Source organism: Primulina huaijiensis, chromosome 6 (assembly GCF_012295235.1).
Source record: "Primulina huaijiensis isolate GDHJ02 chromosome 6, ASM1229523v2, whole genome shotgun sequence".
NCBI lineage: Eukaryota > Viridiplantae > Streptophyta > Magnoliopsida > Lamiales > Gesneriaceae > Primulina > Primulina huaijiensis.
Window position 1 is genome coordinate 17,832,673 of NC_133311.1, and position 27,728 is coordinate 17,860,400.

Genomic DNA, 27,728 nt, shown 5'->3' on the forward strand with positions numbered 1-27,728 from the left:
AAGATAATTAATGAACATTCTCAAACCGATGTTAAATGGTGAATTATTTCATGTTAGATTCACATGTCATATAATTAATTTTTGCGTTAAATATTGTTTCCATAATAATAATTGTAATGTGATAGAAAAATTCAAATGTTATGATAATTGATGCGTCCAAAAAGATATGGTAAATAGTTTAAACAATTTTGTGGAAGTAATGGTGTTAGACATAAAATGTTTCCTGCTTTCATTGAAACTCGCTGTGATTCTCTTTATCATTTGTTTAATATAATATTATTATATAAAGATTTACTCAATCCTTTTTATAATTTTATTGCTACATATTCTTTTCAACTTGAAAAAATTGATTGAGATTTTATTATTTAATGTACTGCTTTATTATAAACATTAAATATGCAACTGGAAGATTTTCTGACATTTATTATCCCATCACTCCCTTTTTCATTCATCTTATTTTAAATATTTTTTAATAAATTTTGTTAAATATAGAGATGATGAGATTTTGTCACAATTTGTTATAAGCATGGAAGATAAATTTAAAAAATATAGAGAAGTAATCTCACTTGTGCATTGTCTAGCAACTTTAGTGGCTGGAGAAGTGTGTTGACGATCAGAGGACGTCTGCGATGCAATATCTTCAGGAAAATGTTTCGATTGTATTATAGTAAACATGGATCGGAAGAGCAAGAGTTGGAAGAAACTTCAGTTAAGAAATCAATCAGGATTAACTTTCTACATACTTTAAGATACTATAGTACTTGGAGATCGTAGATACAAAATTTGTTCAGAATCGCTTGTCATACTTTTATTACTACAAGATTGATTTTCACGATGAAAAGAAAAGGATGACAAATATCATCGATGAATTTGCGAGCCTATAAAGTAGAAGAAGAATATTCTAAAAATATGTTTATTAATTATGATGAAAATTAAGATGTACTTTTTTTTCAAAAAGTTAATTATTATTTTAAATTTCAATTTCAATTAATGAATATTTTTTTATTATTATTTGCAATTTTAAATATAATATGGTGGAATTGTTGGATGAATGAATTAAAATTAACCAAGGAAAATCAAGAAAGACTCGAACGAAAATAACATAAGAAAAGAAGGGAGGCACTCAAAAAGGAGCGCCAAAAGTGCTTTCTGGAATTTCCAAGCACCGGTTGACCCTCGACGCTCCAACTACAGTCCATGAATTTCCCAGACAAAATATAGAGCGCTGGTGCGCCAAAAATTTAGCGTAGGTGTGCTTCAAGCCCTGTTTCACGAAACATGGGCTCTGAACCGGCCCGATGATACAGAACTAGATTCCAGAACCATGGAAACGTTAAACATGCCTAAATTAATGAATCACACCTATATGCTTACTATCTTTATCGTAGGGATGACAATTTTTCCCACGAGTTTGGGAGCCCGCGAGGAAAACTCGAAAATGGGATGGGGACCCCCGATTTTTCGGGGATGAGTTCAGGAATTTTAAAAAGTCCCCGAAGTCGTTTGGGACAGATATGAGATTATTATCTCCATCTCCGAACCTGCCCCGAAAATAATATNTTTAGTTTGAGAAAATCCTCAAACCCGCCCTCTTCTTGTCCCATTAATATTTTTAAAACTGAGATGGGGGCGGGGATAAGAATTTGATCCCACCGATTTCGGAGAAAAGCAGGGATCGAGGCAGGTATGGGTATATGGATGAACTTCGAGGGCGATGATGAAAATGACAATCATGCCCCCACCCCGTCCCGTCTCATTGTCATCTCTATAACTTTACCCATCATCTAAGATTTGACCTTACTGCAATTCACTAAAGGCGTCGACAATAACAAAATGTACAGACTAAACAGACAAAAAATATATAATGAAATTATAATTAAATAGCATTATATATATAGACAAAAAATATACCTTTAATAAGATAAAATTAAATACACATATATATATATATATATGTATGTACATATATATATATATATCATTTTTTTCAGTATATTGTAATAATATTTTTGTAGTAAAAGCGGAATCTTAGTATCACAGATAGCCCAATTGCAGTATTGGGATAACATGATTCAGAGCCCAATCTATCACGACCTAGGACTGTAGACCTTCTAGATTTTAAATGAAGTGAATTAAATGGAGCGACCCGACCCGGGTTTTGTGTTCTGTATAAACAAGCGAAACTGAATAACTGCCACAAGACTGAAGACGAACTCAAATGGCTTTCCAAATCTGCTCCGCTCAATTTTATTCTCATCTCTACAAATTTTCGTTTTCTAATCACAAATACAATGGATTTTATGCTTCTGCCGTAAACCAATCTCGTAGAATCGCCCTTCTTCAGCTCGGCACTGGTACGCATTCGCAATTTCGGGAATTTCTTGGATTTATATATGCTTGTAACGCTTGAAGAAAAAGTGGTTCCGATATCATTCGAAATTTTGTTTTTTTCCTTTGTTTTTGTTTTAGAATGCATTTTATGCTGGAGTTGAAATGTGATTGCTTTGTACTTATGTTCATCCGAGCATAGTAGAGTAAAAAGATTAGGGTTGTTGCTGCTTTTGCATTTGTTTAACTAGTTTTCGTTTTTTAAAATTGAAAGATAATGTTGCTTCAGTCGTCACATGATAGGAGATAGTTATTAGGTTTTTGTGGCTCGGTGAATGAATGAATAGATTGTTTCAGCAAATTGTTTGTTTTATATAAGCTTGGACAGTTCTTTTGCCATTTCGACTGTCTAACTATGAAATCATGAACTTCATAAGTTCCTACGTTGTTCTAGTAAGAAGAAAGTTGTGGAATGAGTGGCTAACTTAAATAACATTATTTAATGGTGAAGTTTTTTCCCTGTCAGGGTTACTTGCCACAAATGCTCCAAAATTGTTGAGAACTGAGGATAATAAACTGGAGATTAGGACTCCGATGTGGGAAATTGCTAAAGCAGCCACGTCTCTAAATGAGGAAAATGTTCTCGAGTGGACAAAAACTGACAATAGAAGATTGCTCCATGTTGTCTTTCGTGTTGGAAATCTGGATAAGACCATAAAGTATGCTTTCTGATATCATATATGTCGTAAATTAAGTTTCAGCTTTGTTTTTGTTAAATTCTGTAACATGAGTGCAGATTCTACTCTGAATGTTTGGGCATGAAAGTGTTGAGGAAACGAGATATACCCGAGGATGGATATTCAAATGCTTTTCTTGGATATGGGCCTGAAGAATCACATTTTTCTATGGAACTTACCTACAGTATGTTCTTTACTGTTTCCCTATTCATTAGCTCCTACAACCTAGATATGCTCGATCAGTCGGGCTCCTCACCCGAGGATCCCTCCCTCTCTCGTACCTCATAAATCCAGAATTTTTCTGAACTTCCATATTGCATTTGCCTGCTGATTTTTTTTTACTTTGTGTGCTTCTAGATTATGGTGTGGACAATTACGAGGTTGGAACTGGATTTGGACATTTCGGCATAGCAGTTGAAAATGTAAGTGAAATGTGTAGCATGCAACAACGCTGCACTAAATTCTAACATCTAAAGGAAGCATCATCTCGTGGTGTGGTATACATCACCATCTAATGCTTTCATGTTTTAGCATACTTTTAAAATATGTTAAAATTTACCTGGCTTTCATGTTTTGAACTTTCTCTGTAGGTTGCCAAAACAGTTGATCTAGTAAAATTCAAGGGGGGCAGAGTGACACAGGATCCTGGTCAGGACAAAGATGGGAGTACATTTATTGCCTCTGTTGAAGATCCAGATGGTTATACATGTGAGCTTATAGAGAGAAGGCCTACTCTTGAGCCCCTATGTCAAGTAATGCTTCGAGTTGGCGATCTTGACCGTTCTATTGATTTTTACAAAACGGTAAATTGTTGTTTGAATTATATTGAATTTGAATTGAATTATTATATGAACTACTGAATTCTTATCGTACATGACTAAGTAAGGCTTTTGGAATGGAGCTTCTTCGGAAAAGAGACAACCCTGAGTACAAAGTGAGTTGATATCTTCTTACTTTAAATGATGTCCCGTCTGCAGCATGCAAATCTTGTATTATCATGTCTGAAAGAAATCGAGCAATAGCCATGAAATTGAGAAAAACTCAAAAGGATCTTATTGCTTTCACGACTCACTAATTATAATACAGGATGCTTAAATAAATAGACTAAGTGGGCTAGGGTATTACTACAATTATGGATTGTACAATCAACTATTGATATACCTCAATCTCAAAAAAAAAAAGAAAAAAGAAAAGTAAAGATCCAAATAAATCTTTCTATTATTTACAATATATCTTTCTACTTTTCTACACCCTCACTCAAGTTGGTGCATAGATATTACTCATGCTTAACTTGTAAATAAATAATTCAAATTTTGGCTTGAAATGTGTCTTTGTCAACATCTCAACAATCTGTTGTTCTGTGGTGACAAAAGACATGCAGATTACTCCAGTTTTCATGTTCTCCTTATTGAAGTGTTTCTCCATTTCAATATGTTTAGTCTTATCATGTTGGACTGGGTTGTCTGTGATGTTTATGGCAGATATGTTATCACAATACAACATAAGCTCTTGGTTTAACTCTTCAAATGCTCTTTTAATCCATAATATCTCACAAACGCCATTTTCCATAGGTCTAAACTCAGCTTTTGTACTACTTCGTGCCTTAACATCATGTTTTTTACTTCGCCATGTAATGAGATTTCCCCATACAAAGGTACAATAACCCGTGGTAGATCTCTTATCAGAGATAGACCCAGCCCAATCTGCATCAATGAAACCTTCCACACTTCTTTGATCACTCTTTTTGAAAAACAAACACTTACCTGGAGAACTTTTCAAATATCTCAAAATCTTGCACACAGCTTCCATGTGTTCCTCATACGGAGCATGCATGAATTGGCTAATTATATTTACAATATAAGCAATATCAGGTCTTGTATAGGAGATATAAATTAGTATTCCTACAAGACGTTGATATCGATCCTTATCTACTGGAAATCCCTTTGTAATTTCTCATAATTTTGTATTAGGATCCATGAGTGTATCACTTGGCTTGCAAGCTTCCATGTGTTCCTCATACGGAGCATGCATGAATTGGCTAACTACACTTACAATATAAGCAATATCAGGTCTTGTATAGGATATATAAATGAGTATTCCTGCAAGAGGTTGATATTGATCCTTATCTGTTGGAAATCCCTTGTAATTTATCCTAATTTTTTATTAGGATCCATGGGTGTATCACTTGGCTTGCAACTACTCATTCTAGTTTCTCCCAGTAAGTTTAAGACGTATTTTCTTTGCGACATTGAAATTGCCCTTTTTGATATGGCTACCTCCATTCCCAGGAATTAACATAATGATCCTAAGTCCTTAATTACGAATTCAGCTGCAAAATTTTTTTTCAACCTTTTGATCTCCTCAAAATCATTCCCAGTGAGTATTATGTCATTCACATAAACAATTAAGACTACAACTTTACCACCATCTCTATGTTTTACAAATGTTGTATGGCTGGCTGCCCTTATTTATATCCTTTTTTCTTAACAAACCTGGTGAAATTTTCAAACCAGGCACGTGGAGATTGCTTCATTCCATAAAAGGATTTTTTAAGTTTTCAAACTTTATCTTCAGATCCAGGTGGAACAGCTATGTAGACATCTTCTTCCAAATCTCCATTGAGAAAAACATTTTTTAGATCCAATTGATGTAATGGCCACTCCAAAATAACATCAAGAGAGAGTAGGATTTGAATGGTGTTTAATTTCGAAAAAGGTGCAAAAGTCTCTAGGTAATCCACTCCATAAGTTTGTGTGAATCATTTTGCCAATAATCTTGCTTTGTATCTTTCCAGATTCCATCTGAGTTATACAGGACTGTAAATACCCACTTGCAACTGACTACCAGTTTATTTTTGGGTAAATGAACCAGCTCCATGTTTCATTCTTTGTTAAAGCATTCATCTTTTCAAGAACAGCATTCTTCCATCAGGAACTTTCAGCAGAGCATCCTGCATAGACTTTGGTATGCCCACACTTGACAAATGTGAGATAAAAGCTAAGTGTGACAGGACATATGGTTACATGAAACAAAATCCGAAAGGGGATATTGGGTACAGGCCCTAGTTCCTTTCCTAAGTGCAATTGGCAAATCAATTATACCTGGATTTTCAGATTATGTGCTGCCTGCATTTGTGTCAACAGTTTCTATACTTTTTGGATCTGGTTTCAGGTTGGACTCTTGATCATGCGGAAGAGTGAATGTTTCCCTTTTATTTTGAAGATTTTTGCCTCTGGTGTAAACATGTCCAAACCTTCTACCATTGTCCAGATTAGTCTCACTTATATTCATGTTTGGGTTGCCGTTTTTATCACCTTGAATAGGTGGATTTGCTCCTTCTAGACTAGGCAGTGGAAAATTAGCATAAAAGTCATTTTTGGACTCGGTGGTCTTCTCGTTCTCATGTTCAAGCATCAACTCTCCAAAAGGTATTCCCTCCCTGAAGAGTGGTGTTAAAAAAATTGTGATTCAAAGAAAGTCACGTCCAAGGTTACAAAATATTTTCCAAATTTTGGATTGAAACATTTATGCGTCTTTTGATCACAGTTTGATTGGTTGAATGACCAGGGCTTCCAGTTACATAGATTCCCATGCAACTCCCAGCAAGTTTCTGTTGTATATCGCGGAGCATTGCAATGTTCACACAACTCTTTCTCCCTTCTTATTCTGCCAGCCTTTCAGTTGAGAAGTATTCCGCTATTTTTTTTTAAATTAATGCAGAAGTTTCAGGTTTATGTGGACCCTTCTCACTCATCATCACCTTCCTTCAACCTTCTTCACGCCTTACTTTAGCAAATACAACGCGAATAGATGGCATGGAACTCTTCCAAGAATTCTGACCCTGACTTCATCCAGATTTGTATTCTAATCAGCCAAGAATTCAAAGACTCGATCATTCTCCAATCGTTCCAGGAAACGGACAGTATGAGTTTGGCAAGACCATTTGTTATCATAACTCTTGCCACAGAGCCATAACTTTGTTGTAGTACTCGATCACCTTGTTCGGTTTGCCACAATCCCGTCTTCAAATCAAATATTTGTGCAGAGTTTTCCAGATCAGAGTATGTTTCTTTTACAGGATCTCATACATCTTTCGCTGTGGGAAGAAACAAATAAGTTTTCCCGATCGACGCCTCCATTGAATTAATTAACCAGACAATTACAAAGGAATTTTCAGCCTTCCAATTCTTCCAGGTTGCTTATGTTTTGGCTGGTTCTTTTGTCTTGCCAGAGAGAGAGCCGTACTTTCCATTACCTTCAATTATTATGAGTTTGATATATAGATTGTGTCCATTCTATGTAATTTCTTCCCATTCAATTTGTGAACGGTTAATTGAATGGGCATGTTGTCCATCCCACTCGGATTTACAGACTCAGACGACGGAGGTGGTGTTTGTGTGTTTGTGGAATCTGTGTCTGACGAGGAACTTGAGGCCATCACAGAATTGTTATTAGATGGCAGGGAAAGAAATTATCAGGCTAGGGTAAACCCTAGCTCTAATACCATGAAAGAAATAGAGCAGTAGCCATGAAGTTGAGAAAAACTCAAAAGATTTTATTGTTTTCACGACACACTAATTACAATACAATATGCTTAAATAAATAGACTAAATGGGCTAGCATAGTCCTACAATTATGGGCTATATAATCAACTAATTGATACGCTTCGATCTTAAAAAAAATAAGAAACGATCCAAATAAATCTTTCTATTATTTACAATGTATCTTTTTACTTTTCTATGATATCCACTTGAATATTTTCTTTTTGGCCTTCTAATTTGTGTTTCCATTCGCATAATCATCGGAATATTCTTGTGTCTCATACTAATAATAACTTTTCCTTGATTAGAAACAAATGCTTTCAATTTAGTCTAAAATGTAGCTCAAATCTTTGTATGTGTCTCTGTTTTGTGATGCCACAAACTATGATCATCATTAACCTTAGTTTTTATATTATTGTATTTAGTATACAAATGCCGTGATGGGCTACGGTCCTGAAGATAGAAATGCAGTTCTGGTACTAACATATAATTATGGCGTACAAGAATACAACAAAGGAAAAGGTTATGCTCAGGTAGATTGGTCGACTTAACCTTCATTATATTAGATTGATGTCACACAGCTGCCAAGGAATCTTATTAGATTTGTCTAACTATACCAAAATCCTTTGACACTGTACTTTATGTCATAATCATAAAAAGTGCACATATTCAACAGATTGCTATCGGCACAGACAATGTATATAAGACTGCTGAGGCAATTAAAATTTGTGGAGGTGAAATCATTCGTGAACCTGGACCTTTGCCAGGTATAAATACCAAGATCGCCATTTGCTTGGATCCTGATGGATGGAAGACGGTATGCCTTTCACTTATGAGATATGTTGTGTGTGAATAAAAATTTGTTTTTCCATCGTGGCATTATATCTAAATTTTAGATGATGAGAAGCATAAAAGTTCTGTTTGTTCATTAAGTTTGAATGTGAAATTTGTTCATATAAGAGAGTGAATGGTAGTAAATTAACATCTGTCGGTACTCTGCCTAGTAGGACTTAGATATGAGGTGTTTGCTTGGACTAAATATATCGGGCTTCAATTTGACGACGAGATGCTTTGCACAGACTTATAGTTCAAACTACCTCGTTTATATTCTTCATCCTTAAAACTGTACTACTTATTTTTTCAGTAATCAAGCAGATTGTTCGGTGATTTTTTGTAGAAGATTTTGGGAAAATAGTGATGCGAGACAGATATAAAAATCTAAGTAATATTCTTGAACTTTACCCAGACAAGGTGGGACCAAATAGATCTCACGTGTTTTTAATTTGAGGGACATAACTTCGATGTTACGTATTCAGACAATGGCAAGACTTGTTTTGACTGATATTTTATGTTTCATATATCTCTTCATTCTGTTCTGTATTTGTCATTGCAGGTCTTTGTTGATAATATTGATTTGCTGAAGGAACTAGAATGACTGGAAAATTCTCTTCATTTCACACATTTCTCTATGTGAAATCCTCCACGAGACTAATATTCAGTTACTTATTAGCTCATCTCATTTTGTTCAGATTGGCTTTTGAAGCAATACAGATGATCAATTTATAAACATCGTTGATTATCACCCCTTAGTGTGTCTTCCTTGATCATCTTATTTTCAGAGGCCAAAGAAACTATATTTTTTTTTTGGAAAACATGATCCATTTGTTTTGCAGCTCATTATTCTCGCTCGAAATCATTTCATATTCATATTCATGCGCAACAAACTTTGAATCCCTTCAATCCACATCTGCTTGTCCTCTTTATTTCTGCATTCGAATTCGATTATCCTGTCAGCAGTTTGTAATGAAAAGTATGCCATCTTTTCTTTACCCTCAGTATCCCGCCCGGGCCAAGCTGGGACGTCGCTATATATACCAGATACTATACCTGCAGCAGGAAAAGTATAGTTCAGGGTAAAGTGATGGAGAATTAGAACATGTATTCACCTGTATCTTGGAATTTGTTTCCATACATTTCTTTTTCTTCATGAATGTTCCTCCCATGTGCTTGCTTTTCATTTTAGCCACTATCTGTTTCATTTCACACTTCAGTAAGTGCAGAAGGAAACAAAAGTCTAGAATCAGAGTAGCATATTGTTTTTGATGGTTTGAAATATTTTGTAAAACCATAAGTTTTCTACTCTGAGGAAGATAAAATGCATCAGTCTTGCCCCTGGTATCTTGTTTGTTTACCTGGCAATTTGAATTAATGTTGAAGGAGACTTGTTTCCAGTGGAGATCTCCTGCATCAACGATCACAATGGTTAAGATAATTGTTTTATAATATCTCTGTCTTAGGCTAAAAGTTGTTCCACCCAGATGATCACCTTTCCTCGTGCGCTTAAGAAGTTCCCCCCCTTTGGTAGCAAAACTCAGTGCTGCTGAGATGTTCGAATCCTTGCTGCTCCTGGCATTTTCCTCAGTCAGAGCTACTGGTGCAGTTCCATGTTCTTTACACAACCTCGTTCTCAGTGTTGCAACACCTCTTAGGGCTGTACTATTACATATGACTTATTAGTATTCAATATAAGAGAGTAAATCGAATTGTGCCATGATTCTAGTTGTATAATCCTGCAAACTGCATAGTTTTATTCAGATAAAATATGATCAGTTCGTCTATTAAGATTTCTAATCAGATAAAAAAGAAGAAAAGATATAATTGTCTTTCTTTAATTAACAATTGATACCTGTAGCAGCTCCAGCAGTTAGTGTCATGATATCGCCATTGGTCCTCGAATTAATTGCTGAATTCACAGCTGACAAGATTTGTCCATGATCTGCTCCCATTTCCCCTGCTATTTCTATGCAGTGGGATGCAACTAAAGCCGCTGCAGATGCAATTGCAGTCGATGTAATGGAGGACTTCTTATGTTTGGTGCTTGACTTTTCTGGAGTCGTCACCAATGAGGCTGTAAGAGCGGCCACAGCAGCAGCAACCCCTGCCACCGAAACTGCAGCATGCAATTGAGCATTGTGAGCTCTATTCTCTTGCCTTTTCCTCTCCTTTTGATCTTTTATCCATCTACCCATTGTTTTTTTCTTCATTATGCTTTGGTAGAGCCCCTACAATAATAGCAATGAGTGTGGTTACTTGTCTGAAGTTTCTAATGTTGTCACTAATTTATTTGACCTGAAGTTAATGCCCCATTCTTTATCAACTGCTGATAAGAAAGTAATTCTAAGTTGCGAGATTGATGCAGTAGAAATAATTCCAACACATGTTGAGCAGATTGTGAACACGCTGTAACTGTGTTACATGCAAGTGATTAATATTTCAAACCAATCTAATTAGTAGAAAACGTTTGTCATTATTTGGGTCTTGATTTCATTATAGTTAGATTTTGCATGAAAGATGCAATATCTGGTGGTGAAGTTTTAAGTACTTTATACAGCTTGAGTAAATCCTCTGTTGTTAATAATAATTTATTTGTGTACTTTGTGCGTGAATTTGTGTTGTCCCATCATACTCGCATTGCATTTCTACATTAAACTTAGGTTGTATTTTGATTGAAGGATTTGAGGATTCGTTTGGATTAATGAATTTGATTTGGAGAAAGATTTGGGTTATGGTTTCAACTGACACTCATCTTGAAAAATTCACCACAATTATTATTGAACTCGCATAACTTAATATGAAATTTCAATTTTGTCCGTTCAAGCAAGTCAAAGAATTTAAATCAAAAGATTTGAAAATCTTTCGTCTCAAATTCTTCAATCCAAATATAACTTGAGTGGATTGAAGCATTTGAAATCCCTTTTTATAGACACGATACTTTTGTTGCTTAAATTTCAAATTCATTTTCCATCCTAATAAGTTTGAAATATGTTGATTTTAAACTATGATTTGAAAAATTCTCCCAAATTCAAATACCTCTATCCAAATTCACAGTGTATTACTGAAGCCACTAAATTGTTATGATCTAGATATAGGCATTTGTTTCTTGTTTTTAGACATTCTTATTGATATCAATATCTTGAGACTAATATCATATATGATTGATCAGAAAAGTTTTCAGTTGCATCAGTCGACCCTGATATTGAATTTCACGTATTGAGTGGCTCTAAGGTAATTTACCTTCATATCAGCACTTCCTCTCGGAGACACTGGAGGACTCTCTGAAACCAATAATGGCTGATTCTGCTGCAATAAGTTCGCACCAGGTGAAAGTAGGAACAAAAATGTACGCTGTGTATTTGGTATCTATGCTGTGAAACAGAAAGTTTTGGTGTGCATACAGAAAGCAAAGAGCTTCCATGATCAGCTTGAGGAGCCTCATTACGAGGACACGTTGGTGGCTCATTGGCTAGTTTCTTTGCATCGTGCATATCACAAAGAACCTTTGATAATTCGACTGCAGAGAGGCTCCATGATCTAGCCAAGAATTCCATTGATTCAGTAGGGGTTTCTGGTAGCGGGCATGTGACAGGTAACCAATCTGCAGCAGTATCTTCTTCTATGTTCTCGAGCTTATCCAACCTGCATTTAGTTCCTTGGGGATTCTCCGACACTGCATAAGGAAGAAACCCGTGTAAATTTTTCTCTCGGCTAGTTTTTGCCAAAATGAAAACGAAAACTTGATGAAACTTACTTTTTGGTGTATTAGTTTGTAACTTGGTCAATTGCTGATGAAAAGGATAATTGTGTGCTATTTATAGATGGGAAATTTCTTAAAATGAGTAAAAATAAAAAGAAAGATTCCAGGTATGCGGGTACAATATTTGGAGCTACATACGAAAGGTTCCACATAAAGTTCAATAAACTTTGTATCCAACTTGTGAATGTCTGCATTGATTTCCCCTTTCTTTTCTGCTTTATATGTGCATAAAAGGCTAAAGTTGTTATTTTCTTGAGCGGCGGGTTCATTATTATCAGGGATCTTTTTACACCATTATCATCTGTTTCAAGTTTACAATANACCATTATATATTAGATTGTTATCGGGTGTTATATTATGAAATATATCACAATATTAATACACTCTTGATGTTGTAGAAGATTTAAAATGAAATCTAATCAATATAACCAAATCACTCAAGATTTAAAGGTTTGTGTGGCAAGTGCATATTGAGTTATGACTGAATCCAAAGACACAAATAAATCCTGATTCCAAGGTGCACCTAAGCCATATACTTCAATTTTTTGTTTTTCAAGATTCCAAGGTGCGAAGGTATCCAATCCATGCTATGATATCTTAATAATATATAGTCGACATGATTTCGATGATCATGATAATAGGCATTGTGCACGAGTGGGAGTGCAAGTTTGCTTTATGTCTAATCATCGTGTTTTAATAAATCTATGCTGTACTAATCAGAAGGTCCACATACCATCACTAGCCGCTAATGTATCCTGTTATTCCTGCTCTACTTTTACCTTCAAATTAAATTAAATTAGGGCTAATTACATATTAATTTCTAATTGTACTCAAAATAAAGTTACCCCCTTATTTTCATTTATGTATTATATTCATATTTAAACTCGTGTGATCTTTTACTTGTATTTGGATTGAATGATTTAAGGCTGTGTTTAGAAGAGGGAATTTGATTTATAATGAAAGAAGAATCTATTTTAAATGTGGATTTGAAATGACATTCATCTTGGATGTATTTTAAATTTATCATAATTAATATTGTACCGGCATAGATTTGAAAAGTCCACTCAACATAAATTCATCAAATCAATCAAATTAATTTAAAATTCATATAGTGCAATCTAAGTGTATCTGATTTCAAATTCATTGAGTATCTTTGACTCAAAATCAAATTGAAGGATTTGAAATATTTTACTTTGCTTCGATTTCAAATTTATTCAACGAGTTAATCATTTGAAATCTATTCATTTTAAAACCTTTGATTTAAAATCATGGCAAGAATCCAAACTCTTTTATCCAAACAAAACCTATATCTTTTATAAAAAATTAATGGCGCAACCACACATGTTAACAGAACACATAGGTAGGTGTTCGAGGAACCAGACACAAACAACCCACCCATAGGCTGCATGTGTGAGCTCTATTTTCCCAAGACAAAAACTTGTGTGAGACGGTCTCATGGGTCGTATTTTGTGAAACGGATCTCTTATTTGGGTCATCCATGAAAAAATATTACTTTTTATTGTGAATATCGGTAAGGTTGACCTGTCTCACAGATAAAAATTCGTGAGACCGTTTCACAAGAGACCTACTCTTTCTTCAAAATGGGACTGCATATAATTTGATTTTATCTTAAATTTAAGATTATATGCATTTCAACCCAAAAATAAAATTATCCATTTTTTCTTATAAAATTAGATTTCTTATCAATTTAGGTTATTTATCGATACTTTATATTATTTTATTTAATATCTAATTTTAATATGTTTATATTGCGAGTTTATAGATTTTATAAATACAAATCACTCAGTACCTCGATAAAATGCACAAGTATTTACTGTTTACATAGGGAACTCTGCCTGATTCAGCATCCTTTATAAAAACACTCTAATACTGCTTGTTAACAAAGAAATCGACAAGTTTTAATCATTTTTCAACCACTAACTAGTAGTAATAGTGATGCCATATTATGCCTAAGATATCCAATATCGTTCTTTTAAGGCCACTAAGTAGTATATACATCTTTTTTTAGTTATTTTATTTCATTTATTTTGTTGGTCGTGATTCAAATTTCTTTGACAAAACTATGAAGTGAAGTGCTCAAATTAATCTACTGGGAAAATGAATAATAAATATTTTCTCCAAAATTGAATTAAATCTGTTTTGTACAATTTTTTAAAAAATAGCTAAATAATTAAAATGCAAGAGAAAAAACCCATTAAGTGAACCATAAATAATGTAGTGGAGAGGGCATATTCCGATGTTCTATGCGCCACCGTCCATTTCAAAATAAATAAAGTGTGGGCCCACACTTTATGAGAATGTTCGAGATGACACATCATGGAACATAGAATATATCAAAAAATTTATCTGAAAATACTTAAATGTGTTTTTTGGTGTAAATTAACTATTAGAATAATTAAATTGTAAATACATGAATAGCTAAAAATTAATTTAAATTACAAAAATTTATGATGAAATCAATATTACGGTCTTTGGATATTCATAGTAGACAAATATTCACGAATGAGCAGCTTTAAAATAAAAAAAATTACGGGGAGTATTACTAGAGAGAGTTATCGACCAATGGATCAAGATAATATATGCCAATCATTTGTTGAGATTTTTTTTTGATGATGATGGAAGTTATAGTCGTTATTTTTCAATATATAATGGGTAAACTCTCATGCTAACGTAATAATATACAAATCACACTAGTCATGTAAACTGCATTGAGCAAATATGTGTGTCATGCTCATCCGAAAAATAATGATAAGAGAAACAAAATCATTATTCAAGAATTCACCTATTCTATCAATTCGAATATTTTTCGGATGAGCAATAGAAATAAAATCATTAGTCAAGCATTCATCTATTCTAACAACTCGAATATTCAAGGGCCGTTTGTTGAGATTATTAAATCCATCTACATTTAACAAAAGTAAACATAAAGAATGTATAACACGATTATTCATAAATAGTGTGCATAATTAATTTGGATTATTATTATTTTTATTATTCCTTTTTTTCTAAAAATCTTCTAAGGCTAATAATACAATATATTAATGCTTTAATTTCTAATAAACTTCAAGTGTTAGTACCAAAATGACTTCCAACGTACGAATCATAACAAATCACACTACAAAATTGACTCGTGACACCGTCTTACATGAGTTTTTGTGATAGAAAGTTATTTGTATAATTGACATCTAAAAATCTCTTAATTTGTGTGGGGAAAAAAATTTATATAAAATTGAGATAGAGATAATATTAAATAATACCAGTAAATGTACACATGTACGGCTAATATATACATATGCATTCTCTCTCTCTCTCTCTTTTTTTTTTTTTACATTATAATATTCTATCCGTATATATTCATTCGAAATTTCAATTATACAAACATTTAAATTTTACTCTTATTTCATGAGTGTTTATATAAATTGTTTGTTATATTTTCAATAATTAGTTAATTACAATGCCTAGAATTAAATTAGGGTACATTAGTAAAATAGTAGAAAAATATTATTGAATATCATACATGTCTATATATTTGGGACTAACAAAATAATAAATATAAATTATATAATTGCGATGTGAGAAGTAGATTTTTTCTACTTTTATGTAATATATAAAAGTTTGGATTGAATAGTTAAAAATAATAATAATAATAATAATAATAATAATAATAATAATAATAATAATAATGAGATTTCCTACATTAAATACAACCCTAAGTTTCCTATAGGGAGTAATTTATGAATTTTATGTATCGGGAGAAACATTAAATTTATCATTAAAAAAACGCAAAAGAATATTTAAAAATTTCCAAATGAAGCGTAATCACATTTTATATAGAAATCTAATATATTGAAAATTGAATTTCATATTTGATTTATACATTATATAATATAATTGGTGTGACTATCAAATAAAGAGAAATTGACAGGGCCTGCAAATTTATGAAACAAAAACTCATTTTATATTTAATATTTTAGTCAAACATGCATTGCACACAAGTCCTCAATGGTTTACATCTATTTGCTTAACTCTGATTTCCTCTGAATCCCCGCCTTTATTATTATTTTGTTTGTTTATGTAAAAAAATACATAACCTGTGCTCTGTAATGGAAGAAGAAAGGGAAGAGCCACTTCTGGAGTTGGGGAGTCGTACTAATGGTGGTGGTGATGATGATATCGACAAGGGTGGCTTCAGAACTTTGCCATTTATCCTTGGTAAGTATCAGTAGTGTTGTATTTTCTGTATCTGTAACTTGTCGAGTGAGCACATTAATTTCTGTTTCTTGATTGAAACTTGACATTATTTCACTAGATGAATCACTGGGAATTTGTTCCGGTTTTGACTCAAACATATATTTAATTTACAGAAGACTTGATGTAATTGGAATTACCTTGAATTTTTTGAGACGAGATCAAATAAGGGAAACTACTCAATGGAAATAAAGGGATGACTTTATCCCCTCATTTATATTTATGGATAGTAATTTTGAAGTTTTACTTGATTTTTTTTTATCGTATATACATTAATGATAGGGGCCGAAGGATTGGAGAAGATGGCAACGTTTGGGCTGAGTCCAAATATGACACTTTATTTGATGGGAAAGTATCATATGGGAATGACCACTGCATCTAATGTATTGTTTCTTTGGTCGTCAGCAACAAATTTTATGCCAATTATCTGGGCTATCATTGCAGATTCTTTCTTAGGCCAGTTTTATGCCATCGGATTTGGAACCATAATTTGCTTTCTGGTAATTTATTTATTTATCTTTCTTGTTTAGTACCTACTTAGTTGGTATGAACAAAATTCGATTTTTTTTTCATTGGATGCCTTGAAAAACTGGTGAGAAAGTGAAAGTTGAAAATACTTGTGTTTTTCTGAACTTGATCATAGATGAAACTTTGATTTGGATTTTTTAAGGCTTTTATTGTCTCCTGTCATTGATTGTTATTATATCTTCTTACAAGGGGAACGGTGTGAAACATCCAATTTTTAAATAATTTCAGTGAACTAAATGCTTGTTTGATATACTACTGCAGGGTTCAATTCTTCTGTGGTCCACTACGGTAATCCCAAATGCGAAGCCGCCTCCATGCGATGAATCCAGTACACATTGCTGCTCCCCGACATTTCCCCAGTTTGTGTTCCTGTGCAGCTCGCTCGGTCTAATTTCCATTGGAGCTGGAGGAATCCGATCCTCGTGTTTAGCCTTTGGTGCAAATCAACTCAGAACAACAAATTTCAAGAAGAATTCATGTGTAAAAGATAGCTATTTCACCTGGTACTATGCGTCCTACAGTTTCTCCGTCCTCGTTGCCTTAACATGTATCGTTTACATTCAAGACAACATGGGATGGAGAGTTGGTTTTGCCGTCCCCGCCTTGCTGTTGTTGCTTGCCGTTTTTGTGTTCTTATCGGCTTCCTTATGGTACATCAAACCGGAGAGTAAAACAAACTTAGTAACGAATTTTGTTAAAGTTGCCGTAGCTTCTTGCAGAAATCGGCATTTCAAACTCTCTGATATGACAGATGTCGTGTATCATCACAAGAACGGCTCATCGGATATTCCTCCCAGTCGGAAACTCAGGTGTGTGAGATTCAGAGTGATGAGATTTATCATTTTGTCCCTCAAGCGCTGAGCTAATGAATGAGTGAGTAAGGGGTGGATCCAGGGATTCTTTGGAGGGGTATAATAAGGGGTGGATCCAGGGATTCTTTGGAGGGGTATAATCAATGAAATTGAAGTGCGAAACTTTTGAAGTTTTGAAAATATTAACACATGAAATTTTAAATTCACCTAAAACTAACCTTGCTGGACTTTATTTTGAATGTTTTCAGGTTTCTTAACAAGGCTTGCATGGTTAAAGATCCACAGCACGACACAACGGCAAATGGGTTCGCTACAAATTCGTGGAATCTCTGCACGGTAGATCAGGTTGAGGAGCTCAAATCGCTACTAAGAGTAATCCCGATATGGTCTTCAGGAATGATCATGTATGTAAATGTTTGTCAGGCCTCGTTCACAGTACTGCAGGCCGCATCAATGAACCGAAAATTATCATCTTTTGAGTTTCCTGCTGCCTCATTTAGCGCATTGACGGTCCTATCTGCCATTATATGGATTATTCTCTATGATCGTGTGTTTCTTCCATTAGCATCCACAGTCAGGGGGCGGCCGGTTCGGATCAGTTCTAAAACAAGAATGGGATTTGGGATATTTCTCTCATTTATTGCCATGTTGGTTACAGCGGCAGTAGAAAGCATTCGGCGAACAGTGGACGCTGCCAACATGTCAGCATTGTGGCTGGTGCCACAATATAGTCTCACAGGCTTCGCAGAGGCCTTGAACGCTATCGCACAAAACGAGTTCTATTTTTCCGAACTTCCGAGAAGTATGTGGAGCATAGCTGCAACAATGAATGGGATTGGGATGGCTTTGGCGAATTTGGTTGCAAGTTTTATACTGAATTGTGTTGATATGATCTCGAAAGAAGGCGGGCACGAGAGCTGGATTTCAAACGATATTGACAAGGGTCACTATGATTATTACTACTTGGTTCTTGCGGGGTTGAGTATGGCTAATATGGTGTATTTCCTTGTTTGTAGCAGTGCTTATGGTCCATTGAAAGGGGAACGAAATCTTGCAGAAGAAGAGGATGAGTTCTGAGTCTTGTTTCCCAGAATTTAAATCTTATATTCTGGCAGTTGAAACTGGTAAATAATGTAGTTAAAATACAGAAGGATATCTTTGGTATGAGTATGACATACTTTTATCCGCATAGGCTGCATATGTGAGCTATAGTTCCCCAATATCGGACATTATAAATTTTATTTTATCTTAAATTTTAAATTATACTCATTTCAACCCAAAATTTCTTCTAAAACTAGATTTATATATTCACAAAAACTTTGTGAGACGGTCTCACGGATTAATTTCGTAAGTCGAATATCTTATTTGAGTCATCCATGAAAAAGTATTACTTTTTATGCTAGGAGTATTACTTTTTATTGTGAATATCGGTAGGGTTGACCCGTCTCACAGATAAAAATTCGTGAGACCGTCTCAGAAGAGACTTACTCATCTATATTTAACTAGCCTAACAATTCTTTTCAGTACTAACTTGATCCAACCATGCATATGAGCTATGAATCGATCATGACCTTCTATTTGATCTCAACAAGCATCGTCCAAGTGCATCCAAATGTGAATAGTAATCAATAGATGTGGAGTCAATAAATTTTTATTTTTATTTTTAACTCATATATATTAATAAATGTCAACTTTTAGGGCATTGCCGTAGGGGGTAACATCGGATTATTTGTACAAAAATATTTCATCTGTTTTTGTTTAGTGCATGTTTAGTACGTTAAAATAAGGCGAGAATGGAATAGACATTTCCAACATTCATTCTTATTAACATTCTCCTATTACTTTCATCACATTTTTTATTATATATTTATAATATGAGCGTTGAACATTTTTTTAGTTTGAGGAAATTTGAAAATGTATATTTGTTTATTCGTGATTGTGGTCTTTTATACGTGTTTTAGTCTGATATCTTTATTTTAGTCAAGCAACTACGAATCCAGTCAGGGCATAGCAAAAGTAAATGTTTATCGATATTTAAAATAGTTATTGTTTTGATTTGTATGTGATGATAATATATATTTTTTTTTTTGCATTTGTTTGACATGTTTATATATTTTATAGTAGGTCTTTTGTAAGACGGTCTCACGAATCTTATCTGTAAGACGGGTCAATCCTACCGATATTCACAATAAAAAGTAATACTCTTAGCATAAAAAGTAATATTTTTTCATGGATGACCCAAATAAGATATCAGTCTCACAAAATACCACCCGTGAGACTGTCTCACACAAGTTTGTAACTAGTAGTTCAATGAGATGATGCTCAATGTTTAATTAACAGGTAAACAACAAAAAATATAATAAATATAAAAATGACAATGGTTTTTAATAATTTTTCACTATCAAAACAATGGTTTTTCACATTTGTGAAACATCTTATAAATATTGTGTCCCTAAAAAAGACTAACAATTTTTTATCGGGCAAAAACTTGTGTGAGACGGTCTCACGGGTCGTATTTGTGAGACGGATCTTTTATTTGGGTCATCCATGAAAAAGTATTACTTTTTATGCTAAGAGTATTACTTTTTATTGAGAATATGAGTAGGGTTGACCCGTCTCACAGATTAAGATCCGTGAGACGGTCTCACATGAGACCCACTCATTTTATCGTTGTTTTTCACGTTAAAAACAACAGACGGTTTAACAACGCTATATTCTACAAAGTTTTTTTCCTCGTAGGCAACAATTTTTATCCATTGTTTATGAGTTTTTTACACTTGCCATTCCACAACACATCATTCCTATTTTGTCATATAACATTTTAACTATAATTTCAACCTCACCATCACTTCTTGTGGACACGACCAAACTCCACCGATCAACAAAAGATCTCACATCCCCCAAGGGAAGAAAGACACCACACATTAATGACATAAGAACAAGAAAGCAAAACATGGAATTGATCTTCTGATTCATTATGGCAAAGGGGACACCACTTAGTCACATTTACCCAACGAAGTTTTAGTGCTCGCATTGTAGGAAGGCAGAATGAGTGCCCTCCACATAAAATTTCGGATTTTTGCTGGGATTTTCATGGACCAAACAGATTTCCAATTGATCCCCGAACTTTTTTGGGGTGCCAAATGATTTCTATGAGAGAGCTTTGTATCCACTCTTCATGGTATAAACCCCCCCTATTATCATCAAGACACAACCAATCGTCCTCACAATCATATCGGCTTAAAAGAATGGATAGTATTAGCCATTGATCTCGATCACTGGAAAGATCCTCGACGATACCGATATCTCAAGACCCATTCGCAGTGCTTCTCAATGAGTCCACAGTAGGGTTTTTTAGCCCGGGGGACACACTGATTCATATACGGGTTATTTTTGTTCGACAACCACGGGGTATTCCAGATCTTAACGTTCCGACTCGACCCGATTGGTGTCCAGACCCTTGTCTAAGAAGTCCTTGAGTGTCCATAAACATTATGATATCATTCATAACATAAAAAATTATTATAAAAAGTAATTTAAAAGTTAAATTTTAATCTAATATATCGAATTCACAAAAAAATTCATGTAATACCAATTTTTTTTAATATTTATGCTCGCATAGCGTGTGAAAGATGATAATTATCATAATGTCATTAAAGTTTAGGGGCTTAGAAAATTTGGTGTCATGGTTTGTTTTCTGATAAACCAAAAATATTATTTTTTCGAATTATAAATTATATATTTTATTGAATTTTATTATACATATTTTAGCAAATTTTCATCTTATTTAAATCTATCATATCCTAACAAATACTTTTTTTTTAATCTTTATCTATAGTTTTGAAGTTTTTTAACATAATATCTCGAAATTCAAAAAAAAATATTTAATATCAAATTTTTTTAATATGTATGCAAGTGAGCAATAGTGCTAAATATTTATCGTCAAAATCCTTATTAAAAATCACCTCTAGAATTCTTAATCTTATTATAATCTCCAAAATCTTTTATATAAACATTACTTGTCGATATAAATATTATAATAAATTTATATGTATAAAACGGGTAGGATGATCTTGTAATCTAGTTATTATTATCGATATAAATATTATAATAAATTTATATGTATAAAACGGGTAGGATGATCTTGTAATCTAGTTATTATTATAAGAGTGATTCTACATGTACATCCATATTTGTACATCAATTTGTATAACACAAAAAATTCAATGCAAAAATTCAATTTGTTAAAATTTCACTATATATGGAATACAAAATCTCGCGATATAACACTAAAATCTCGCGATATAACACTAAAATCTCGCGATATAATGGTTGTGAATATCGTTGTAACGATATATGGAATACAAAATCTCGCGATATAACACTAAAATTTCGCGATATAATGGTTATGAATATCGTTGTAACGATATATTGGTTGTACCTTTAACATTATTCTTATTATAACTAGCATATCTTTACATGCGATATATGCATACATATTAAACTTTTTTAACATTAAATAATGTTTTTTTGAAACGTTATTAAAGGTGATATGATAATTTAAAATTTTAAAAGTATTGATAAAGATAAATAAATATTTTATTGACATATGATAGATATATAGATTATATCAAAACTGGAAAATTTTAAAATATTTTTCCAAAATTTTATTTATGTTATAGATTATATGATCATTTAAAAATTTAAAAGTATAGATAAAAATAAAGGAATATTTTATTGAGATGATAGTCTAAATAAAGAAAAAATTTAATAAAATAGATTTTTACGATTTTTTAATTAAATGAAGATAAAGTATTTTTTTTAATTTCATAGAGAAGATTTTTGGTTTATAAAAAATTATACAATAACATCAAAATTAATTATTCTAGATTTCTATATTATAATATGATATATAGATATTCAATGAGAGATGAACTCTGGTCTCATTTAAAATATTCCAGATTTTCTTTTCCAAGATTTCCCTTTTTATCACTCTTTATATTTTTATAAAAACACTCGAATAAAAAATTACTCCGACCAATTATATTGTACATAACAAATTTAATAAACCACATCCTATGCCAATAATCAAGTATGAACAGTATACGAAGAATGAGTGACATTTATGTTCACCAAATGTAGTTTTTTTTTTTTTTGTACGAGGAAACTTGTAAATTTTATTTAAAAAAATCATCACATACAAGTTTGTCAAACAATAACGAAAATCACTAGTCATCCAAAAAGAAGGTTAAGCAGAGAAAATAGAAAAATTTGCCAAAGTTTGTGCCATCGCCATTCGCCTCTCCCCATTTCTGGCGCAATGGTTCCTTTATCCTCGAGGCTGATGTGACCTTTTGACTACTTTCACAGCGAATCTGTCGTTATATAAAAAATCAATATATTAAATATCAAATTTCACATTAAATTTCATGTCGCGTGGCAAAGAACATAGTAGATCAGTGCAAGTATGCTTGATGACCACACAATAAAACCAAATTCTAAGGGCCTCCAGGTTTGGAAGACACACGTACAATCCAAAAGGTCCACATCTGTTCATGTTATTTACACTTGTACTCCACATAAAAGATCCATGTCTCCTCCATCGCTGTCACCATGGATTTGCATCATATTTAACACTATTTCTCGTGCTTGTATAAAACACACACATCTGTGTGATCAGAAATAGAGAAGAAAATGATCGAGGAAGAGGGAGAAGTGGTGCCTCTTCTGGAGTTGAGGAGTCGTAACAATGAGGTCGATAATAACAAGGGTGGCTTCAGAACTTTGCCCTTTATCATTGGTACACTAGCTAGTTTCTGTTTCTTGATTGATACTTGAGATTATTTCAGTAGATAATCACTGGGAAATTTGTTCTGGTTTTGACTCAAAAATGGGATTAAAGGGATGATATTTGTGTCAATTGATTTGAAGTTTTACTTCTTCTTTTTTATTATTATAATAAATTATGACAGGGACTGAAGGATTGGAGAAGATGGCAACGTTTGGGCTGAGTCCAAATATGACAGTTTATTTGATGGGACAGTATCATATGGGAATGACCACTGCGTCAAATGTATTGTTTTTTTGGTCGTCAGCAACAAATTTCATGCCAATTATCTGGGCTATCGTTGCAGATTCTTTCTTGGGCCAGTTTTATGCCATCGGAGTTGGATCCATGATTTGCTTTGTGGTATTTTTTTTATTTCTTTTTTATATATAAGAAATCACTTCTTGTTTAGTGCTGTTTGGTAATTTCCGTTCGAGACTATGGAACATAGTCGGCCTGTTTCGCAGAATCTAAATTCATCTGTCAAATGCGATTAGATAAGTTGACTTTTGAAATCCTTCTCTCATATATTTTTTTTCCCAAATCTAAATTCATTTGTCAAATGCAATTCCTTAGGCTGTGGGAAAATTTCAGCCTTCGAGTCACACAATAACTTGTAAATTTTTACTTTTTTTTTGTGCCGCACGTCAATGTTTAACATTGCATTGGAAACGTGAAGGATTCAGTTTTTTTTTATAATTTCAGTGTTGCATACATGAATTTGATATAGTATTTCTAGTAAATGCTTGTTTGATCAAATATACCCCTGTAGGGACTTGTTCATTTGTGGTTAACTACGGTAATCCCAAATGCGAAACCGCCTCCGTGCGATGAATCCGCCCATTTATGCTCCCCCTCGATCCCCCAGTTTGTCTTCTTGTGCGGCTCGCTCGGCCTAATTTCCATCGGAGCTGGAGGAGTCCGATCCTCGGCGTTAGCCTTCGGTGCAAATCAACTCCGAAAAGGGAATTTCAAGAAGAATTTATGCGTAAAAGATAGCTATTTCAGCTGGTACTATGTGTCCTACACTTTCTCCATCCTCATTGCCTTCACATGTGTCATTTACATTCAAGACAACTTGGGATGGAGCGTTGGTTTCGCCGTCCCCGCGTTGCTGATGTTGCTTGCCGTTTTTGTCTACTTCTCGGCTTCCTCATGGTACATCAATCCGGATAGTAAAACAAGCTTCGTAACAAATTTTGTAAAGGTCGTCGTAGCTTCTTATAGAAACCGGCATGTCAAACTGTCTGATAAAACAGATGTCTTGTATCATCGCAAGAACGGCTCGTCAAAAATTCCTCCCAGTCGGAAGCTCAGGTGAATGACATTCAGAGTGATGAGATTTATAAATTTTTCCCTCTTTCATGTGCCGAGCTAATAGACGAGCGAGTCACGGGTGGATCCAGGGATTCTTGGGAGGGGGATAATCAACGAAATTAAAGTGCGAAACTTTTGAACTATTGGACGAGTTAACTCATGAAATTTTAAATTCACCTAAAACTGGATCAAACCTCGCTGAAAGCCAGAACTTTATGTTGAATGTTTTCAGGTTTCTTAACAAGGCTTGCGTAGTTAAAGATCCACAGTGGGACATAACAGCAAATGGGATCGCTACAAATTCTAGTAATCTGTGCACTGTAGATCAAGTCGAGGAGCTCAAGTCACTACTTCGAGTGATCCCGATATGGTCTTCAGGAATGATCATGTTTGTAAACGTAAGCCAGCCCTCATTTCTAGTACTCCAAGCCGCATCAATGGACAGAAAAATATCGTCTTTTGAGTTTCCTGCGGCCTCTTTTGGCATATTTACGGTCCTATCGGTCATAATATGGGTCATTCTCTACGACCGTGTGTTTCTTCCCTTAGCATCCAGAGTCAGGGGGCGGCGCGTTGGAATCACTTCTAGAACGAGAATGGGATTCGGGATATTTCTCTCATTTATTGCCATGCTGGTTACAGCTGCTGTCGAAAGCAAACGGCGAACCGTAGTTGCTGCCAACATGTCAGCAATGTGGCTCATACCACAATATTGCCTCACAGGCTTTGCAGAGGCCTCGAACGCTATCGCACAAAACGAGTTCTATTTTTCGGAACTTCCGAGAAGTATGTGGTGTATAGCTGCAACACTGAATGGGATTGGACTGGCTTTGGCGAATTTGGTTGCGAGTTTTATACTGAATTGTGTCGATGTGATCTCAAAAGAAGGCGAGCGCGAGAGCTGGATTTCGAACGATATTGATAAGGGTCACTATGATTATTACTACTTGGTTCTTGCGGGGTTGAGTATGGCTAATATGGTGTATTTTCTTGTTTGTAGCAGTGCTTATGGTCCATTGAAAGGGGAAAGAAATCTTGCAGAAGAGGACGACGAGTTCTGAGTCTTGTTTCCCAGAATTTGTTTCCTTTAATTCTAGCGGTGGTTTTTTTTTTTTTTTTTTTTTTTTTTTTTTTTTTTTTTTTTNTTATCTTTTGTACCAGAATCTGACCCCAGTTCTAATACTGCTGTCGGTTCCAACTAAAGGGTAAAATCGGAACTGAGCCGCTTGGATATCGTCATGGTTCCCGTTTTTTAGCGTTCCGGATAAGTTTTTACTAGAGATGGCAAAATACAACACGACCCGTCAATCTGACACGACACGACACAACACGAAAAAATCAGGTTCGGGTTAGAGTTTTCGGGTCGAGTTCGGGTTGGGTGGGTTTAGGTTAGTGTCAGGTTAGACGGGTTTCAGGTTGGGTCGCGGGTTGACACGAAAACTTTAAAATATTACTTATATTTTTATATATTATATGTTTGAACAAAATTTATTGTATATTTATATGATAAATTTTCATCATTTAATATTTATTTTGTATATTTTTTATTTTTTTAACAATTGTTTATTTGATTTAGTAAATATATTTTTAATTTTATACAATTAAACTTTCAAATTTAAATTGAAAATGTTGTTATTATGTGTTTAAATTAAAATATTATTATTTTTTTCATTAATTTTTAAAAAAAATAAATAAAATTCGGGTTAGGCGGGTTAGACGGGTTGAGTCGAGTTAGACGAGTTCGTGTTCGGGTTAGGAGTTTTGAGATTCGTTTGGGTTCGGGTTGAAAAATAACAATAATAATCTGCGGGTTGACTTGAAACCCGATCCACCCGACCCGATTGACACCCCTAGTTTTTACCTGTTATTATACTGGTTTGAACATATTCATTTAAATTTAAAAAAAAAGAAGAAGAATAATGATAAAATACGTGGGAAAGTAAATCTAATTTGTTTACAAATTAATATAATATTTAGTTTATTTAAAAAGAAATTAAAATACGGGGAAATTTAATTTATATGGATCAAATAATTTATTGCATAATTTAACGGAGAAATTTATAAAATAATTTTGGTCATCTGTTTTTAAAAAAAATGATTTTCTCAAATCATTTGAGGTGATCATTTTCTTAAAAAATAAAATAGTCAAAATTAAAAAATAAAATAGTCATATACTTGAGGTCGTTTATTAAAAAATAGTTGATCAATATTTAAAAATATAATAGCTCTAATTTAACATGTCCATATATATATCACAAACTCTTAAAAATTAAGATTAATTTATGGTTCCTGGTTTCTTCACTGTTTCAGTTCCTTCTTGTAAAAATCGCAACTGAACCGTAAGCTCAAGGTTCTGGTTTTGAAATCGAACCGGTTTCGATTCCGATTTTTTAAAGGTGATTTTGGTTTCGGTTCCATAGTTCCTACTAACCGTGATTAGCTTTATTTTCTACATTATTTCCAATATATAAATTAGATATCTTTTTTTATATAAATTCATGAATAGTTATAAATACTTATCCATAAATATTATACATTGATCTTTCTCGTTCATAACAATCATACTACAAAATATTTAGAATTCTTGGACCAGGCTAAAGGTAGTATTTTAGTTGATAAAATAAGTAAGTATTTGACTTATAATCGTGAGTTTAATTCCCCTATCAACATTTTTTCGGGCTCGTCGGATGCGGTTTCCCTGGATAACGTTCAAACTACTGTTTTAGCTCGAGAGTTTACCTAATACGCAAACATAGATAATGGTTGCGAGTTTCT

General features: G+C 33.8%; 4 protein-coding genes across 13 annotated transcripts; 3 read left to right on the forward strand and 1 right to left on the reverse strand.

Moving 5' to 3' along the window:
* The first annotated feature begins 2,179 nt into the window (after positions 1 to 2,179).
* Positions 2,180 to 12,262, forward strand: LOC140979888 (lactoylglutathione lyase GLX1-like). Of its 10 annotated transcripts, none has more exons than XM_073445517.1 (14): positions 2,180 to 2,354; positions 2,855 to 3,047; positions 3,125 to 3,249; positions 3,423 to 3,487; positions 3,656 to 3,868; positions 3,952 to 3,999; positions 8,032 to 8,139; positions 8,283 to 8,423; positions 9,000 to 9,104; positions 9,443 to 9,544; positions 9,904 to 10,040; positions 10,415 to 10,578; positions 11,610 to 11,766; positions 11,844 to 11,955. In XM_073445517.1, exons 1-9 carry the CDS (start codon positions 2,219 to 2,221, stop codon positions 9,039 to 9,041), a joined length of 1,071 nt encoding a protein of 356 aa, XP_073301618.1. In that variant the 5' UTR covers positions 2,180 to 2,218; the 3' UTR covers positions 9,042 to 9,104; positions 9,443 to 9,544; positions 9,904 to 10,040; positions 10,415 to 10,578; positions 11,610 to 11,766; positions 11,844 to 11,955. The 10 variants fall into 10 exon arrangements, with proteins under 10 accessions (XP_073301618.1, XP_073301619.1, XP_073301610.1 ...); XM_073445518.1 differs by having other exon boundaries at positions 11,692 to 11,766; XM_073445509.1 differs by having other exon boundaries at positions 11,610 to 12,262.
* On the reverse strand, positions 9,047 to 12,255 carry LOC140979148 (VAN3-binding protein; the record flags this gene model as incomplete). The annotated part of the gene is made up of 8 exons (XM_073444488.1): positions 9,047 to 9,493; positions 9,579 to 9,636; positions 9,799 to 9,848; positions 9,933 to 10,097; positions 10,293 to 10,668; positions 10,749 to 10,825; positions 11,689 to 11,746; positions 11,842 to 12,255. Coding segments are annotated over 8 exons (1,392 nt in total), but the record flags the coding sequence as incomplete, so codon positions are not given.
* A 3,957-nt stretch (positions 12,263 to 16,219) lies between the features above and the next one.
* Positions 16,220 to 19,031, forward strand: LOC140979352 (protein NRT1/ PTR FAMILY 1.2-like). Its single transcript, XM_073444709.1, has 4 exons — positions 16,220 to 16,433; positions 16,752 to 16,969; positions 17,259 to 17,806; positions 18,058 to 19,031. The coding sequence occupies exons 1-4, from the start codon at positions 16,325 to 16,327 to the stop codon at positions 18,884 to 18,886; spliced, it is 1,704 nt and encodes a 567-aa protein (XP_073300810.1). The 5' UTR covers positions 16,220 to 16,324; the 3' UTR covers positions 18,887 to 19,031.
* Positions 19,032 to 23,365: 4,334 nt separating this feature from the next.
* LOC140978871 (protein NRT1/ PTR FAMILY 1.2-like) lies at positions 23,366 to 26,066 on the forward strand. The gene is made up of 4 exons (XM_073444110.1): positions 23,366 to 23,609; positions 23,782 to 23,999; positions 24,409 to 24,953; positions 25,186 to 26,066. The coding sequence occupies exons 1-4, from the start codon at positions 23,504 to 23,506 to the stop codon at positions 26,012 to 26,014; spliced, it is 1,698 nt and encodes a 565-aa protein (XP_073300211.1). The 5' UTR covers positions 23,366 to 23,503; the 3' UTR covers positions 26,015 to 26,066.
* The last annotated feature ends 1,662 nt before the right edge of the window (positions 26,067 to 27,728 follow it).

Coding starts and splice junctions, on each gene's coding strand:
- LOC140979352 (XM_073444709.1), top strand. CDS start 16,325: ATGGAAGAAGAAAGGGAAGAGCCACTTCTGGAGTTGGGGAGTCGTACT. Junction 16,434..16,751: donor AACTTTGCCATTTATCCTTG/GTAAGTATCAGT, acceptor CATTAATGATAG/GGGCCGAAGGATTGGAGAAG. Junction 16,970..17,258: donor GAACCATAATTTGCTTTCTG/GTAATTTATTTA, acceptor ATACTACTGCAG/GGTTCAATTCTTCTGTGGTC.
- LOC140978871 (XM_073444110.1), top strand. CDS start 23,504: ATGATCGAGGAAGAGGGAGAAGTGGTGCCTCTTCTGGAGTTGAGGAGT. Junction 24,000..24,408: donor GATCCATGATTTGCTTTGTG/GTATTTTTTTTA, acceptor ATACCCCTGTAG/GGACTTGTTCATTTGTGGTT. Junction 24,954..25,185: donor CCTCCCAGTCGGAAGCTCAG/GTGAATGACATT, acceptor GAATGTTTTCAG/GTTTCTTAACAAGGCTTGCG.
- LOC140979888 (XM_073445509.1), top strand. CDS start 2,219: ATGGCTTTCCAAATCTGCTCCGCTCAATTTTATTCTCATCTCTACAAA. Junction 3,250..3,422: donor TTCTATGGAACTTACCTACA/GTATGTTCTTTA, acceptor GTGTGCTTCTAG/ATTATGGTGTGGACAATTAC. Junction 8,140..8,282: donor AAGGAAAAGGTTATGCTCAG/GTAGATTGGTCG, acceptor CATATTCAACAG/ATTGCTATCGGCACAGACAA.